This window comes from Trichomycterus rosablanca, chromosome 1 (genome assembly GCF_030014385.1).
Source record: "Trichomycterus rosablanca isolate fTriRos1 chromosome 1, fTriRos1.hap1, whole genome shotgun sequence".
In the NCBI taxonomy this organism is placed as follows: Eukaryota; Metazoa; Chordata; class Actinopteri; order Siluriformes; family Trichomycteridae; genus Trichomycterus; species Trichomycterus rosablanca.
This window is the reverse complement of record NC_085988.1, coordinates 39899051-39913851: the sequence shown is the minus strand read 5'-3', so window position 1 is coordinate 39913851 and position 14801 is coordinate 39899051. Positions and strand designations below refer to the sequence as shown.

At 38.1% G+C, this 14801-nt stretch overlaps 1 protein-coding gene and 1 long non-coding RNA gene across 3 annotated transcripts; one reads left to right on the top strand and one right to left on the bottom strand.

Annotated features, from left to right (window-relative positions):
- Positions 1-309: 309 nt before the first annotated feature.
- On the bottom strand, positions 310-10619 carry chid1 (chitinase domain containing 1). The gene is made up of 13 exons (XM_063002819.1): positions 10524-10619; positions 9136-9262; positions 8238-8387; positions 7860-7992; positions 7731-7775; positions 7260-7366; positions 7031-7092; positions 6823-6915; positions 6532-6633; positions 6079-6231; positions 3107-3187; positions 624-666; positions 310-531 (listed from the first exon to the last, which is right to left on the bottom strand). Exons 2-13 carry the CDS (start codon positions 9241-9243, stop codon positions 433-435), a joined length of 1176 nt encoding a protein of 391 aa, XP_062858889.1. The 5' UTR covers positions 9244-9262; positions 10524-10619; the 3' UTR covers positions 310-432.
- Positions 10620-11860: 1241 nt separating this feature from the next.
- LOC134321203 (uncharacterized) lies at positions 11861-14645 on the top strand. Of its 2 annotated transcripts, XR_010013804.1 has the most exons (4): positions 11861-11965; positions 13195-13389; positions 13478-13546; positions 13709-14645. It is a non-coding gene; the product is annotated as an uncharacterized LOC134321203 (long non-coding RNA). The 2 variants fall into 2 exon arrangements; XR_010013802.1 differs by lacking the exon at positions 11861-11965 and having other exon boundaries at positions 12457-13389.
- The last annotated feature ends 156 nt before the right edge of the window (positions 14646-14801 follow it).

The window sequence follows — 14801 nt, the reverse complement described above, 5'->3', positions numbered from 1 at the left end:
GTGGTGCTCTCCAGCAACTGGGTGTCTGCAGGCAGACATGATTGGATGGATTTCTGTCCAGGGTGTTACTGCAAGATGCCCAGTGATCCCTACCCTCCATGACCCTCACATTGACAAATCAGTAGTAAAACATGAAAAGAAAATCTGTTGCAGAGTTATTAGTACCATTAAAAATCATCTGGCTTTTTAAGATTTTTGTATATTTGTAAAATAAACCAAACTGAGAAGTCAATAAAAAAGCTGCTCCTTCTCTTTCTCCTAAGTTATAGGAAGCGCTCTTAAATAATAAGTTCCATGATACAAGAGAAGTGATAATAAAAAATAATTTTATTCACATGCTTGTCTCTGACATTGTCCTAAATAGCAATGTACCATAACCCCTTCGGTGTTTGAAAGGATAGATCACATGTCTGTATGTGTGTAAAACGTTTTTCACAAAAGGTCATAAAAATAGTCCAAGCCTTGTCCAAGTTCCCACAAAGAAAGTCCTGTGCCCAGTTCAGTTGCCAGTTCAATTCTTAGCTGCAGCGACTAGAGATGGAAGAAAAGCACGCCAATAATTATGTTTCTGTTTTGACTTAATATCACAATATTTACTTTTACAGAAATCCAGACATTCTTACCTTGAGGGTTGGGTAATAAACCACATGTTTTGCTGCATTACTCCTGTAATAGAAATAAGCATTCATATGTGTTAAAACTTTAAATTAACATGATTTTTACATATTTTAGTATAACACAACAGTTTGTTAAAAAAAAAAAGAAGAAAAAAAAGAGACAAATAATATAAGGCGCTTGGGTGGCGGTGTATTACACTAGGCTACCACCGCTGATATCTTGGTATGGCCTGCCGGGTATCTACACAGACAGACAAGACCCTTGACCCGTAACATAATTATTAAAAAACCAATTCAAAGAAATACAAGTCAAGATAGTAAAGTTAGTGGTGTGAAGCCAGCTGTGAAATTATAATGAGTATCCATGTCTGAAAAATCTATTCTTATATTTTGCTGGTGAACTATAAACACCACCAGCATGACATGTTATTTGGCCAACGGTCAGTCAGTGTATACAAGTGCACTTTCTTCGCTGACCAATGTCTCAAAGTCACTGCTGTTCCGACTTTCTACTTTCTACCCACTTTCTACCCACCACAGGGACTGTTGTGTTTTAATTTTCACTGAAACATGGCTTAGCGACAACATTCCAGACAGTGCCATTCAGCTAGACGTATCGCGCCGATAGAAATGCAGCTCAGTCCGGTAAAACACGAGGAGGCGTTTGTGTTTACATTAACACCGAATGGTGCAAGGACTCTGTGCTTGTTGTGGCGTACTGTTCTCCGATGGTGGAATTTGCTATTGTTAGATGCAGACCTTTTTATTTACCACGGGAATTCACCAGCGTGCTTATTGTCGCGGTGTATCTTCCGCCCAGCGCGAACGCAAAGGAAGCATTGAGCGAACTTTACAGAGCCATCAGCGAACTGCAGAACATTCATCCAGACGGACTGTTTATTATCGCTGGGGATTTCAATCATGCAAATCTCAAGTCTGTTCTCCCTAAATTCCATCGGCATGTGGACTTTGCTACGAGAGGAGCGAACACGCTGGATAATGTTTACACGAACATTGCCGGTGCGTACCGGGCGGAGCCCCGCCCCCACCTCGGATACTCAGACCACATCTCTGTAATGCTAATCCCAGCATACAAAGCACTCGTCAGGCGCTCCAGACCTGTACAGAAACAGGTGAAAACCTGGCCAGAAGGATCCATCTCTGCTCTTCAGGAATGTTTTGAGTGCACTGACTGGGACATGTTTAGGAAGGCTGCAACATACGGCGATTACACTGATCTAGAGGAGTACACGACTTCAGTGACCTGCTACATCAGCAAATGCATTGAGGACGTCACTACCACTAGAACCATCACTTCCAGACCCAACCAGAAGCCGTGGATGACTCCAGAGGTGCGTGCACTGCTGAGGGCCCGAGACTCCGCTTTTAAAGCAGGTGACCAGCCGGCTCTGAGAACAGCGAGAGCCAGACTGTCCCGGGCGATCCGAGAAGCAAAGCGCGCACACGGCCAGAACATCCACAGCCACTTCCAGAACAGCGGTGACACACGGCGCTTGTGGCAGGGCATCCAGGCCATCACCAACTACAGGACGACTCCACCCGTCTGTGACAGTGATGCCTCCCTTCCAGATGCGCTGAATGACTTCTACGCTCGGTTCGAGGCGCAGAACAACATGTTGGCGAGGAAGATGATCCCACCTTGTGACGACCAGGTGCTTCGTCTCACCACAGCGGACGTGAGGAGAACTCTGCACAGAGTCAACCCACGGAAGGCTTCTGGACCAGACAACATTCCTGGCCGAGTGCTCAAAGGATGTGCAGTCCAGCTGGCAGATGTATTCACTGACATCTTCAACATCTTCCTGAGCAGCGCCATCGTTCCAACATGCCTCAAGACGACCACCATCGTACCCGTGCCAAAGAAGTCATCTGTGTCATGGTTAAATGACTATCGTCATGACTATCTGCTGCCACACACTGAACTGTATTGACTATGTTACTTGCATTTTTTGCACACCTCCTGGAACTGCACAAGTTTTTTAATTTCTGCACCTTACTTGTATTTTTGCACCTTATTTACTTTTTAGGCTCCTTATCTGCATTGCCAATTTTACGCTGCTAATGTACAACATGTCACTACCTCATGAACCATTGTACCATCTATTCACCATCATGTACTAACACTTGTCTTTAGTCCTGTCTTCTAATTACTTGTTTAGATTAGGGATAATTAGGAATATCTTTTGTAGTTATTTATTATAGGATTTTTTGTATTTATTGTTGTACTTACACTGTTTTGTATTTACACTGTTTTTGTCTCGCACTTTTTGTACCGTGTTACACCGTGATCCTAGAGGAACGCTGTTTCGTTTCAATATGTACTTGTATGTAGCTGAAATGACAATAAAACCTCTCTGACTCTCTGACTGACCTCAAAGATACATTTCTGTACACAGTTTTTAGGGCAGGATCATACCTGGCTCCACAAGACTTACAAGAATACAGAAAAAGTATTTTGTGCTGCAAACCTTCTATAAGTGAAATGATGTTCTCCTATCATCTCATCCCATTGTATCTTTGGTTTAATATCCTTTAGCAGTTCAATGTACCTGTAAAAGACCAAAGTAAAATAAAGGATTGAGCCATTATTAAATCATCATCTGAAACGTCAGGAGTATTTAATCGTTTCCACTAAGGATTGAAAAAGCTGCATTTTTTTCCAACCAAGCAGGAGCTACATTTGATTTAGCTAAACGATATGTAACACTGGTCTGACTGTTTAATCTGGCCAAATTAGATGTAGAATAGGCTTGTAAGGAATGGAAACCTGTAGCCACACCAGCCCTTTGAGTATAGGATTATGCACCCCTGGTTCATGTGTCTACATTCATTTAACAATGTCTTGAAGGAACAGTTAAGACTGAAAAAGAAATGTACACAATTTTCCCTTGATCCTGATATGTATGGCTCATATATCAGTTTGTAACACATTTGTTATTCAGCTAACATCAAAGTAGGATCACTAGTGTTCTAGTGTTAGGGGTTGTTGTTGTCTTGTTAGTTGTAGTCCAGATTTATTTCTCCTCTAAATATATTTCAATACACTGCTCATGCTTCTTTTCAATGATAATTAATGCCACAGTAAAGAGCATTGCAGAGGTGCGGCCCCATATCACAATGCTCCCAGCATAATACCTTGGTGTGGGTTTGAGGGGGTTATGCATGCAACCTTTCTTTCTCCAAACATGACAAGCTAAAATACTGACAAAAAATGTTTAATGTTTCATCTGAACGTTTTTATGGTTAAGTAAAATCAGGTCTCTGACTAGGCCACTCATGTACAATAATTTTCTTCATTTTTAACCATCCCAATTTGTGTTTTTCTATTATTAGATCCCTGGCTTGTTTGAAAACTCCCTTTAATTCATTTTGAGTTGTTTCAAAACAGATTTTTTTTATTCTTCATTTTTTCATTTTCAGTGTGCCGATACAAGAATCACTAAGCGCAAGACAGGAACACCCTGCACAGGGCGCCAATCCATCACAGGTCTTCACCAGGGTTCAAATCCCCAGTGGTCGAGCATCTACATACACACATTACTGGCTATGTCTGGGGGGACCATGGCCCCACAACAGATTGGCATCCTATCCATGGTGTGTTACTGCATTGCGGCAAGTGATTTCTAGTGTTTTATAGCAGTATTAAACACTTTTATACAAACAATTGTGTATACAAATAAAAAAATCATGAATATATATAACAGTTTGGCAGACTAGATACAACCCCTGGCAAAAATTATGGAATCACCACTTTTGGAAGATGTTCTGTCAATTGTTTAATTTTGTAGAAAAAAAAAAAATCACAGACATGCCACAAAACTATCATTTTTCAAAATGTCAACCTTCTGGCATTAAGAAACAATAAAAAAAAGAAACAAATATAATAGTTGTGGTCAGTCACAATTGCTTTTTTTAGATCAAGTAGAGGAAAAAAATATGGAATCACTCAAATCTGAGGAAAAAATTATGGAATCACTCTGTAATTTGCAGTTTAAAAACAAAACATCTGCAGCAGATTAGATTTGCTAATTATTCTTCAGTTTAAAAAGAGTGCTCACACCTCGGAGAGCTGTTGCACAAAGCAGATTGTCATGAATCATGGTTCCAACACAAGATATGTCAGTTGAAACAAATGAGAGGATTATAAAACTCCTTCAAGAAGATAAATCATTGTGGAATGTCGCAAAAGATGTTGGTTGTTCCCAGTAAGCTGTGTTTAAAATCTGGACCAAGTACAAACAAAATGGGAAGGTTGTAAAAGGGAAGCATACTGGTAGACCAAGTAAGACATCAAAGCATCAAGATAGAAAACTTAAAGCAATATGTCTTGAAAACAGAAAATGCACAACAAAACAAATGAGAAACAAGTGGCCGGAAAGTGGAGTCAATGTCTGTGACTGAACTGTAAGAAATCACCTAAAAGAAATGGGATTTACATACAGAAAAGCCAAACAAAAGCCATCATTAACACCTAAAAAGAAAAGAACAAGGTTAAAGTAGGCTAAAGAAAAGCAATCGTGGACTGTGGGTGACTGGATAAAAGTGATCTTCAGTGATGAATCGCGAATCTGCATTGCGCAAGGTGATGATGCTGGAACTTTTGTTTGGTGTCTGTCCAATGAAATTTATGAAGATAACTGCCTAAAGAAAACATGTTAATTTCCACAGTTGTTGATGATATGGGCCTGCATGTCGGGTAAAGGCACAGGGGAGATGGTCTTCAATAAATGCCAAAGTCCACATTGAAATTTTGGACGCTTTTCTTATTCCATCAGTTGAAAGGATGTTTGGTGATGATGACTTCATTTTTCAAGATGATAATGCATCTTGCCATAGGGCAAAGGACGTGAAAACTTTCCTTCAAGAAAACATATAATGTCAATGGCATGGCCTGCAAATAGTCCGGATCTCAATCCATTTGAAAATCTCTGGTGGAAATTGAAGAAAATGGTCAATGACAAGGTTCCAACCTGCAAAGCTGATCTGGCAACAGCAAGAGACAGTTGAAGGCAGATTGATGAAGAATACTGTTTGTCATTAGTTAACTCCATGCCTCAGAGAGTTTAAACCATTATAAAAGCCAGAGGTGGTGCAACAAAGTAATAATGGTGCAGTGTTTTCTAATGATTCCATAATTTTTTCCTCAGATTTGAGTGATTCCATATTTTGTTCCTCTACTTGATCTAAAAAAAAGCAATTGTGACTGACCACAACTATTATATTTGTTTCTTTTTTTATTGTTTCTTAATGCCAGAGGGTTGACAGTTTGAGAAATGATAGTTTTGTGGCATGTCTGTGATTTATTTTTTTTCTACAAAATTAAACAATTGAAAGAACATCTTCCAAGAGTGGTGATTCCATAATTTTTGCCAGGGGTTGTACTTCTGCAAGCCAGTGTATACAATAAGTGAATATGTGTCAGATGAGCTGAATACAATACCTGCCCCCTAGCAGCGGTTCTGCACCACCGTTGATGGTGAAATCAAGTCCGTACAAGTTAAGGCCCAGTAGGATCTTGTGCCTCCACTCTTTTTGTGGTGCAAGCTGCAACACACACTCCTGCATCCAGGGCAGTGGCGAGCTGGGACCTGGTCTACAGCACACAAAGCATCAGTCAAATAATAATTATTACAACATCTTCATGTAAATGCAGTATTTACATAAAGAGAACTAGTAATCTTTATGAGAGCTGTTTTGTTATAGCTGAGACTTATGTATCAATCTTTCCTAATCTAGTAGCTATCATTACACCCTCTTTCAATGCATTGTTATTTTAAATGTACATACTACCAAAGAGGAAAACAGATTAGATCACAATGAATGTAAGAGCTCTTTGAAAGCATCTATGAACAAAACCTTAGTTTTTTTAGTTATGACGTGTATTGGTTTTCACCTGCCAGGACTGGAGTAATCATACGTCATCAAGCTAAATGCATCAACGACAGGTGCCAGCTTTTCAAAATCTTCCCTCCCAAACATGCCTGGCTGGTTTGTCCTGAAAACGAAAAAATAAATACATTGTTTCCTTATGTACTAGATACCATACATTACATTGTTGGTCAAATATATTGCCAATTCATAACAGTTTATCACACAAACTTAAATAAGCTGTGCTTTCCCCATTTAGGTGCTTGTGTGTAGGTTGGGTAGATCCCACTCCATAGTTTATGTCAGTGATATTCACCCTGGGAGAATAGCAGGTGGGATGACCAAAATGCAGGTAAGCTTCCCAGCCTTCAGGTACTTGCACAGGTGTGTTATTAAGTGGATTAACTCCCTAGATTGAGCAAAAATTTGAACACACAACATTCAGGTTCACTTTACATTCGTGTCTAATTTAACTTATAATATAAAATATTAAGCATTCTTTTAGACAGCACAAAATTACTGACGCTCTCTTGTTTCCTCCCAGTTGACTCCACAGTTCCAGAGTATAGCCATCAAATCCTTCAGCCTAATTGCAATCAAAAAAAGAACAAGATAAACATAAAGAAGCCAAAGTGTTACACAGTACAACCTTTCAAACTATGATTTGCAAGTATAATTCAACTCAAATGTACCTTCATAAATAAGACCTAATAGAGGTTTATTATGTAAGAAATACATAATGATTCACTGTACCTTTGCCACCTCAGCAATCTCTCGTGCAATCTCCACAATTTCATCCTCACTGTCCAACACGCTCACATAGTCTTGATAAGACCAGCCATCAAATAGTAGCCGAGGTACTACAAAACATGTTAAGACATGTTTCAAATTAGTCAGTATTCAGTATAGAAAATGGCATATATGCATGGAAAGTATGGAAGTATGAAAGTGGGTTAGCATTTATTCAAACTGAAAGCAGTTAAACATAACCAGTTTAAACCATCAAACAATCCTCAATTTAGCAGACGCTCTCATCTTGAGCGACTTACAGAGCTTCACCGTAAGTAAACATTTCCTTACTCCTTACTTTACTACAAATACATAACAGTCTAACAACACAACTTTGCTGAAACAATGTTAGAACAAGTCTAGGTAAAAGAACCCATTAGTTTTCATTTAAGCGTGAATTTGAATTATAAAAAGTGTGCTAAACAGCAATTTTACCTATTTTATTTTTTTTGTTTGCTTTCCTCACTGCTTTGACCCAACCTGTTAAAACAGAACTCAGTTTAAAATTATGGAATGTTATTAAACAATATTTAAAGTACTTCTAATATGTGTATGACTGGGGACCTTGGTCATGGTCATGCAGCCCTGTGATATGGAAACTCTCTGGTCCATTGCGTCTGAGCTGAAGCCAAACCGGAGACACAGAGGTCAGCTTAGGTCCAAACCACTTAGCAATGTCATAGCCATGGGAGTTCCACTGGGAAAGACAGAAAAATTACAAATGCACCCAACTAAGTCTATGAAAAGAAAACTTGATTTTTTACACATTAATTTCAAGTTTTTTTGCTACAAAATATTGGAAAGTGTGGAGGGTATTAGAGCTGCAGGCAGGGGTAAAGCTATATTAATGACCATGCTTATGATATAAAACATAAAGACATAATATCATTTTCAGATCTACAAAAGTACAGCAAAGATGGGGAACATAGGGAAAAAGCTTACGGGTGTGATATATCCCAGCACAGCTCCCTGAAAGTGACGTGTTGCTATGGTGTGAGGGCAGTATCTCTTTTCTTCTTTCACAACATCCCTCCACTGAAGATCTGTCACTACAAGATCCCGTTCCTGTACAGGTCGATCGGGTATGGATGTCTGTAGGACATGCACAGGACAAGAAACAGCCATTTTAAAATGTATAACAAAGGTGGAAATAGCCATTTAATCAATTTTGGTGGCTAAAGTAAGGTCACAGCACACTTTTTTCACCTACATACGTGTTTAGCAGTGAGATGCTGAGAAAGGGTCTACGTTGCATTTTACATTTTAATTTCAAATATTTAAATATTTAAATATTATAAAAGCCAAAATCTATTGGCTAAATCAATATTTGAAACTCAAGAAAACCATACACAGTCTACTAAGGTAGACACTGTTAATCTGTAAATGATTTAATACTGTGATATAACAGCTTAAAACATTTAACAGTATAAATGTTCATAGATGCTTCGTCAGTACTCAAACAACACAGAAATTCCCATTGGTGTTTGACTGATATGACCAACATGTACTTGAAAGTGTACTAAAAATAAAAAAATGATAATCAAACTGGATCAAATACACTTTTGTGCTGTCTATGTTTTGGGGGAGTTGATTGACAGGGCCTGCAGCTCAAGTAGGCATGTCACAGTAATTGAAAAATCCACCTACTTGCACTGATTTGAGCTTTCTGTAATTATGTTTGGATGATTCAAACTGAGCATCAGGTTTTACAATCTCAAATTTGGATGCACTGGCAAACACCAGGTTTACTATTAGTGATTTCATTATTATGACTGTGCCCTGATATTTTATTTATCTTTCACTAGATCATTTTGTAAAGTAAGCTATTAAGAGTGCTTACCTCAGGTGCAGGCACTTTATTGAGCTTTTTGGCATCAGTTTTTGAGAGTGTACCCCTGATAACAGGAACTGATACAGAGATGTAGAGAAACAACAGAACAGCTCTCATTTCCCTCTGCTGTTCTTTGCTGGGGGGTACATATTTAGTTAGTAATACAATTGTTTTTTTAAACACATTTGTCTAAAGTAACATAAATATTTTTTTATAGACAGTCTTAAATGTTTTTTTTTGCCATTTTACTACAGCAATTCTCTTTATTGAAAGTGATTCTGGTTGGATGTTATTAATTGGAAAAAAATGCTATATAATGCCAGAGCTTTTAAATAATTAAATTACGTAACCGTAAAAGCATTTCTGAGAAAAAAACACTGAAAAAGACTGGACCAGTAACATAATTGTGCCTGTATCCAGCAGCAAATAACTCCTAACAATTATTGCATTCTGTAAAGTACCTGCATGTTCTATCAATAAGGAGGGCATGGTGTCACAGCTGGTGAAGTGGGTGCTTACAGCAACATTTATGCTAGTGAGCTGGGTCCAATCTTATCCACTGATCACTATCTTTGTAAAGTTGTTAATCTGGTTTTCTCAAAAGATGCAAAAGGTGGACTCTCCTAGGTGTAAGTGAATGAGTGAGAGAGAATGCGAATGTGTGTTATGCCTTGGTGCCACAGGGACCATGACCAAGATTAAGCAGACAGCTTGCCTAAAACTAACACAGATGTCTACTTTCTAAAGTCATTGGTTTGGACAGTTGAAGTCAAGACTATTTGACCCAGAGACTAAGCTTTTATGGTTAACAATCTTGAATGAATGAAACCTTTCTGTTTCACTCGGTTTAAACTTCTCCGAGCCTGTCTCACCGGCTGTTTCCCAAATTGCATACACATAGGTAGTACACTTATAAACATAGTTAGTATGAGGACGCGGCCATGAGCTCTGTACTTCCAGTCTGGCAACCGTGCATTCAAAATACAAGCTACAACTCAGCAATTAAATGAAACTAGTTTACATTAAGCAGCTCTATAAAACTTTATGATATATTATAAAATTAGAACATTTTAAAATATTTAGATTAAAACCCACTAAAACAGTACTATGTTAAATTCTCACTGGTTTTTGACAGCTGGGAGCTAGTTACAATTTACAAAGCAAGCATAAATCCCATTTAACTCCCCGATGAACACCTAGTGCACTAAAAAGGGTACAGCTGTGACCGTTTCTACAGATGTGACCGTTTCTACAGATGTATGTGAGTCACCTAGAGAGTCTTTAAGAATCCATTTGGGATTCAGCCCTTCAGTTGTCAAACAGACGGCTTACTGAAGCTCTGTCTCGCTAAACAATTTCTGTTGCATTATTTTGGGAAATAAAAAAATATTACTTACCGTATTTCTTATAAACTATGATCCAAATGTTATAACTTGTGCTAAACGTAACAATGAATGTCAGTGTATCATCTCAGTGGTACTCTTTAATAAAGCTAGCAAGCTAGCACAGTACACTGTACCGACAGCTCAGCCTAAGCAACATACCGCCCTGGAGAGCACAGCCAATCACAATGCTGTATAGCCGAGAGCAAAGCCAATCATATCCAGCCGTTTGAAACACACCAGAAACCTGTCAGTCTGCATTTTTCATTGTTTTCTTTCACCTACAACTAATTTAGTGTTTATGAGTTTTAAAATAATGTTGGTCATTCTTCGTACAAACTAAAATGTACAATCAGCATAAAAAGTGTTTTTATTCATTCATTCAGTTAGTCCTTAGAAACAGCTTTGTTCCCAAGGGTTTTGCATATTCAGGAAAATCGATGCAAGGCAGGGTTATAAGCCTATAGTAAAGTAAAAATAAAAATCTACAAAAATACACAAAGCCAAATTTAATTATAATTAATTAACAACTATTAACATTAAAAGTAAAGAGAAGACTTAAAAAAGAAATTAAAAAATAACCTCAAAAATCAAATTAATACATTTCCCTTTTTATATTCTTGAGCATTAGTTATACATACATCTTTGTCCAAAATAGTTTAAGCTCTTTCACTAGTTTATGAGCTTTTCAAATAAAAGACAGGATTATATCTTAGAAACTTAGTTTATTCATTTGGAAGAGTAGACATTTCTGATGTTATTTAACTTTGTGGCATGGCTTCAACAATAATTATTAAATAACTTTAGCCAATGATTTCTTCAAACCTACAGTAGGTTAAAAAGTATTTACTCACTTTTGCTGTTATTTCATTTTAATCTTCGGACTTAATTCTATATGAACTAAAAATAAACAAAACCGAGTGTTTAAAAACTTGATATGGAAAAAAAGTATTCAGACACTATATTAAAACTGTATGTATATATGCAAAAATTACTTGCAAGTAAGTCTAGTTGTAGAATTATTGTGTCGGTATAAATGTGTATAAATCTTGTGTATATTGCACTTAGTTCCATTATAAAATATGTTGCCATTGATTAGGAAAATTCAATGCAACCATTTGCACTTACGGTTAAGCTGAAGGAGTTATTAAACCACACTTGCATCAAAAGCCACAAAACCATAGCAAACACCATAGACAAGCCTGTAAATACAATGGACTACTTGCACAACTACTTCCGCATTTTCTTTAGTGCTGCTCCAGCGTTTCCGGTTTGGCATTTCCGGTTTTTCACTACATTCGCAATGGCGGTATTTTTCAGTCGGTGTTTGCAAGAGCTTCCAAAAATGAACATTAACGACATTCATCGGATATGTAAGAAGACCAGTAAAGCCTCCTCTAGCAAGCTGGAGAAGGGCTTTAAACTGTATGCCTCGTCATACATCCACAACTACGAAGGTAAGGAAACGCTTATCTTATATTTTAGGTTAGCCCGCGAAGTACAGAAAGAAGCTACTTAGCTAGCGTTAGCAAGGGTAACTACATTAGTGTTAGCTGGGTTAGTTTGTCCTGTTGACAAGTGGAAGTATTATGTTGAAACTGCAACTTGGCTGTTGTTCATGATATTTACTTCTAGGCATGTTTTCCATTAACATTAATACGTTTTATGTCTTTTTTCACCCTGTTATGCTGTAATGGTCAGTATTGCTAACACAGCTTAACAGCATGAAAACGTTGCTAATTTGTTTACTAACGATGAGGTAACTAGCTATCTAATGTACAAACTGTACAATTAATTTGTATGTTATTTTTATTTAGTGTCGAATAGGGACAGGCTGTCAGGGGAGGCCAGTGTGAGAGCCTTGTGCTACAGATCCATGAAGAAGAACGAGTCAGCGCACAGCTTACGAGTAGGGAGGAAGTGTAGGGCTAAACCAGGGGTTTCAGACTTCACTCCTGTGTCCACAGCACTGCAGAGTTTAGCATTAACTTCATTTAATGTTCACTTCTTATATAACTGTCTTGTTCTAAAATTGGAAAAAGCTGTTGGCATCCAGGAGCTGAGTTTGACCCTCTATGGCAGTGTTTCTCAGTCATGTTCCTGACCACTCCATACAGTTTTAAATATTCCATGATTCAACGTACCAAGAATTCAATATACCTAATCTAGAGTTACCAGAAGTAGCATTAAGAGACACTGCTCTAGCAATGAACATATTGGCAATCCAGGATTCCTAAAGTCAGTCTTATGAACGCCATACTTAGCAATTTTTTGTGTTTCCCCCACATGACCAGCCTTTACTTAGGTAATGAGCTGAATCTGGTGGAAAAATATGCAACACATAGGGTTTAATGACTGGGTTGGGATCTCTTGTTGCTCTGAAGTTCAGATGTTCAAATCAGTGTTCACTGTTCTTTGATGTTCTAGGTTCTATATCCAAAACCTATTGCTATAAATTAAGCAAGCGGTTCCAGGTTCCATTCTTGGGGTGCTTATGCCATACATATTTTTTCTCTCCATTTTAAAACACTTTACTCAGCCTCACCCACGAGGAACTTAATTTGTTAATTAGTTCAATCAGGTTTTAGATAAGTTAAAACAAAAAATGTGATGTGGGATCACCAGCACTGGTATAGGAACCCATGAATTAAACAAAGTCATTACTAATTTGCTTACCCCCTTACAGATCGGGCTACGTGATTCATCTCCTGTTGTGCTGACACACACATGCAGTTCATGTGTTGCAGGCACTGCCCTATGCAACCACATAGTGGCTTTGCTTTTTCAAACTGCACATTTCTCTCAGCTCAGTGTGCCAGTAGTTCCTCCTGTGCACAGCTGTACTGAAACTGAACAGCGCTGGCACAAACCTCGGACAATTGTAAGTTTATAATAATCACACTTGATAAGCATTCTAATTTAATGCACTGTCTGAACTACATTGCAGCAACGTTTGTCTCTCTTATTAGGGTGTAAAGCCAGGACCAATCAACAACATGATCACCTGTGCCAAATCAAAAGTCTCAAGGCGTAGTTAGGTAAGGTGATTCATTACTTTACAAATCTGCTCATTAGACCTGCAGTTGTACAATTTACCTGCTCTACCACAACTGAAATGTATAAATAGTTATAATTAACTTTAATTTATTATTAACCTGAATGCTTATAGTTTGGGGTATTGTCTCTACTTAAATTTGTAGGAGTGGACTCTACAGGGGCATGGTGGGCCCTTTACCGGATCCATGCATGTTTAGAGTGGCAGAGGCTTATGAAAAATTCAGCCTTGAAGACAAGCCGCTGGTGACCACCATGGGCATGGAACTCAACAAGCCAGCTGTGCAGTGTGCATTTGGTATGGTGCAGGAGGGCAGTGTTCTGTCATATCAGCAGCCTGTTTTACCATCACGACACATCACGCTGCATCCTGATGTTCTATCAACCCCACTTCTGCCTCTGAAAGACCACCACCTTGATGCACCCACCTGTGCTTTTGTGTGCACTGAACAGGAGCTTTTTGATATGGCTCACAAAATTGAGGTGTCAACTCGGGAGCAGAGTTCTTGGGCTGAGTGGCATCTGCTCCGCAAGCCTAGAGTAACAAATAATTAATAAATAATAATAATAAATAATAATAAATAATAAATATTGGAAACAGAATTTGTTTAGACTTAATGTTTTAATGTACAAAAAGTATACAAAATATTTACAGAACCTGGTGTGTCTAAAATATGCTCTTTTACAGTTTAATAAATACATAATTTGTGGACAGAAATGAGAAAATGTAAATATTGAATATTCTGTATACTTATTAAATTATAGGGCGGCACGGTCGGTAGCACTGTCGCCTCACAGCAAGAAGGTCCTGGGTTCGATCCCCAGGTGGAGCGGTCCGGGTCCTTTCTGTGTGGAGTTTGCATGTTCTCCCCGTGTCTGTGTGGGTTTCCTCCGGGTGCTCCGGTTTCCTCCCACAGTCCAAAGACGTGCAAGTGAGGTGAACTGGAGATATAAAATTGTCTGTAACTTTTCAATATAACTTGTGAACTTGTGAAGTGTAAAACATGATATTAAAATCCTAATAAACAAACAAAATTAAATCATATGTTTACTTAATAAAAGATTGTTTGTGTTTTTGTGAAACAGTGCATTGTGTTTTTATGTAAAGAACCGGTGTGTAATGCAAATTATTTACATGTTTGCTTAATTAAATCAGGAGCTGAATTTAAAGTGTTGAGAAATACAACAGTATAAATTACAGAGGGCATGGGGTCCCTAGGACTGGAGTTGATAACTACT